Below are 2,500 nucleotides of genomic sequence, written 5' to 3' on the forward strand. Positions count from 1 at the left end.
CTGCCGTTTTGGTGTGGTGGTGATGTTCATTTCTTTTTTTCTTGTTTTTCTAGTGTTACTATTTTTTATCTGACTGTGTGATAGGCTGATAGTTGTGGTTGTTTTCTTTGTTTGTCTGTTTATCTGTAATCATGTTGGAGATATGTGGAGAACATGTATTTCATCGTTGCACTGTGATCAAATAAATACTGCCACTGTTTCATATTGTTCTATCATCCTTGAGACAAAAATATGTTCTTCATTAATGATTGAATTATATGATAGAAAGTACCAAGTTGCAAAGTTGTATGTGCCGTGTTTGCAAAGCTAGGATTGAGTTGTTTGGCCTTAACTTAAACTGAAATTTGCTTATACACTGCAGTATATTTGATGTAGAACTATAATGCCACCTCCTTTTTAACTGTTCTGAACTCTAATTTGTTTGAGGCATCTCTACCGGGGTTTGATGATGGGGAGATTTCAGAAGATGCTCCTATTGATTTGGAGGGTTTAGATGCTTCTGCAGCACATGTTGCCAAACAAATTATACAACCTCTCATCCATAATTAATGCTTCTATTTTTTTTTTTTATGTAACTGTTTGCACTTTGGTAATGCTCCATGCCTAAAGTACTCTAATTCAGACTTGTTATTGATGTTGCAACAGTGTCTTGATGACTTGCAGAGAGCAAAATGTCATTTATATATATTGTAGGGTTGTTTGTTTTGTGATCAGTTATATTATATACTGCAGGGTTGTTTTTGTTGCAATAATTTTGTTGAAATCTGATTTTGGACTGAAAATGTAACATATGGAAAAAAGCCCGCGGGCCAGCCCGTCAGCCCGCCAGCCCGCCAGCTTGCGGGCCGGGTTCAAAAGTGTAACCCGTTTCACCCTTGCGGGCCAGCCCGTATAAATCGGGCCAAAATCGGGCCGGGTCAAAACGGGCCGGGCTGGCCCGTTTTGACATCCCTACAACTGAGTGCGATCTTGTTTTAGGGTTGGCTTCGCAACTGAGTGCGATGTCATGTTAGGGTTGGCTTGATGTATTCAATAGTATGTGATTCTCTCATAGTCATCGTTTTTGTGCTTAATTTTGTACATGTTAGATTCAGATACAATGGATAAGCGAAAATGCCCTGTGAGGAAGATCTCCCATAATTGATAGGAAGTGCCGTATGACACTCTAAACGCAGCGCCAATCGAAGAACTTGTTCTTTGTGGCGCTGTGTGTGTGATTTGGAACGGGTCTCTGAGGGTATTTTTTTTTCTTAATTGTTGTTATTTAAATTCTTTTTTAGTTTTTAATTTTGTTTTCTAGGGTTAGGTCTGATGCCACGTCGCTGGTAGCTTTAATTGCAGTGACCAGTGATGCTATGATTGGACCAAAATCAAAAGTGAATTTCGTTTGTTTCGCATCCTGATAGGAATCTGTGGATTTCATACTTTATGATCTGCGGAGCCGTTTTGTGCGATTACATTTTTTATTCTTCGTTTGAACTTTGTGTTGTTTGTTTTAGTTTTATGTTGTCATGCTTGTGGCGAAGCCGATGATGATTTATTTTATTTGGAATTACCGTCTGATATTTGATGAGAATCTGTGGCTGACTGAGGCTTCCTAATTACTTGGATGAAAATTTGTTCAAGTTTCATCTTTTTTATTTATTTATCTTCAGTGTTGCTACTTTTTTCACTTTTCTTGCTGTGCATAAATACCTCAGGTGAAGAGCGAAATATATAATATGGTTATTATTGTTTGTGAATTGATGCTTAAAATGTCTTTGTTTGCCGATTATTGTTCCCCCTTGTATGCAGACAAACGAATTAGCAATGTAAAATATCAAGATTCCTCTTAACTTAAATTACATGTCATTTATGTGACTTGTTTGTCTCTCACAATCCCCAACTCCTCCATTAATTATTTTATATTTCAGACCCATGGCCTTCATCTTCTATTTCCTTTCCTCCATCAAATCCTTCACTGCATGCAACAATTTCCATGGTCACCTGCAGCTACAAAATGTTCAAGTACTCCAATAGAACCCGTCTCCCTCTTCGCCGAAGGCGCAGACTCCATTTTTGCCGACCAGCGCCTCTGTTTTATGCATAAACACCAACACCACCTTCCTGGTAATCCGATTCTCACCAAGCTTTTTTATGCAAAAAAAACAAAAAAAAAATCTCATGCTTATCAACTCACAAGTGTTGTCTTTGTTGCTGTCAGAAGTTAACATTGTTATCTTAATGTTCATTCCGTTTGAATGGCTTCATTCCGAACTCAGCAACATTTGTAGGTCCCTCTTGAGGGTGAAGCAGTTACACCCATTCCTTTTGAAGACCTATCTCTCAGAAGACCCTTTTTACGCAACAAAAATTCTCAGGCAGTATGCAGTCAACAGCGACATCAACTCGGCCCATCATGTGTTCGACAAAACTTCCGACCGAAGTGTCTACCTTTGGAATTCCATGATTCGAGCTTTCGCGCAGTCCCAAAGATTTTTCAGCGCAATCTCTCTGTTTA

The 2,500-nt window shown here is 38.7% G+C and overlaps 1 protein-coding gene and 3 non-coding genes across 8 annotated transcripts in view; all 4 read left to right on the forward strand.

Moving 5' to 3' along the window:
- Positions 1-2,500, forward strand: part of LOC146883552 (putative pentatricopeptide repeat-containing protein At1g64310) — a 5,166-nt gene that overhangs the window by 776 nt on the left and 1,890 nt on the right. For 2 of the 5 annotated variants that reach the window (XM_085666972.1, XM_085666970.1), the window contains exons 2-3: positions 1,914-2,109; positions 2,204-2,500. The exon at positions 2,204-2,500 is cut by the window's right edge. In XM_085666972.1, the coding sequence (XP_085523098.1) occupies positions 1,965-2,109; positions 2,204-2,500 (442 nt within the window). In that variant the 5' untranslated portion in view covers positions 1,914-1,964. Of the gene's footprint in view, positions 1-1,913; positions 2,110-2,203 lie in introns of those variants that run through there. The other 3 variants (XM_085666971.1, XM_085666973.1, XM_085666974.1) reach the window with 3 other exon arrangements.
- On the forward strand, positions 1,115-1,240 carry LOC146883553 (small nucleolar RNA Z112). The gene has a single exon (XR_014984826.1). It is a non-coding gene; the product is annotated as a small nucleolar RNA Z112 (small nucleolar RNA).
- On the forward strand, positions 1,306-1,462 carry LOC146883554 (small nucleolar RNA snoR2/U65). The gene has a single exon (XR_014984831.1). It is a non-coding gene; the product is annotated as a small nucleolar RNA snoR2/U65 (small nucleolar RNA).
- Positions 1,524-1,599, forward strand: LOC146883555 (small nucleolar RNA snoR77Y). Its single transcript, XR_014984855.1, has one exon. It is a non-coding gene; the product is annotated as a small nucleolar RNA snoR77Y (small nucleolar RNA).

Source organism: Vigna unguiculata, chromosome 9 (assembly GCF_037176805.1).
Source record: "Vigna unguiculata cultivar grain cowpea cultivar isolate G323 ecotype 2 chromosome 9, ASM3717680v1, whole genome shotgun sequence".
Lineage (NCBI taxonomy): Eukaryota > Viridiplantae > Streptophyta > Magnoliopsida > Fabales > Fabaceae > Vigna > Vigna unguiculata.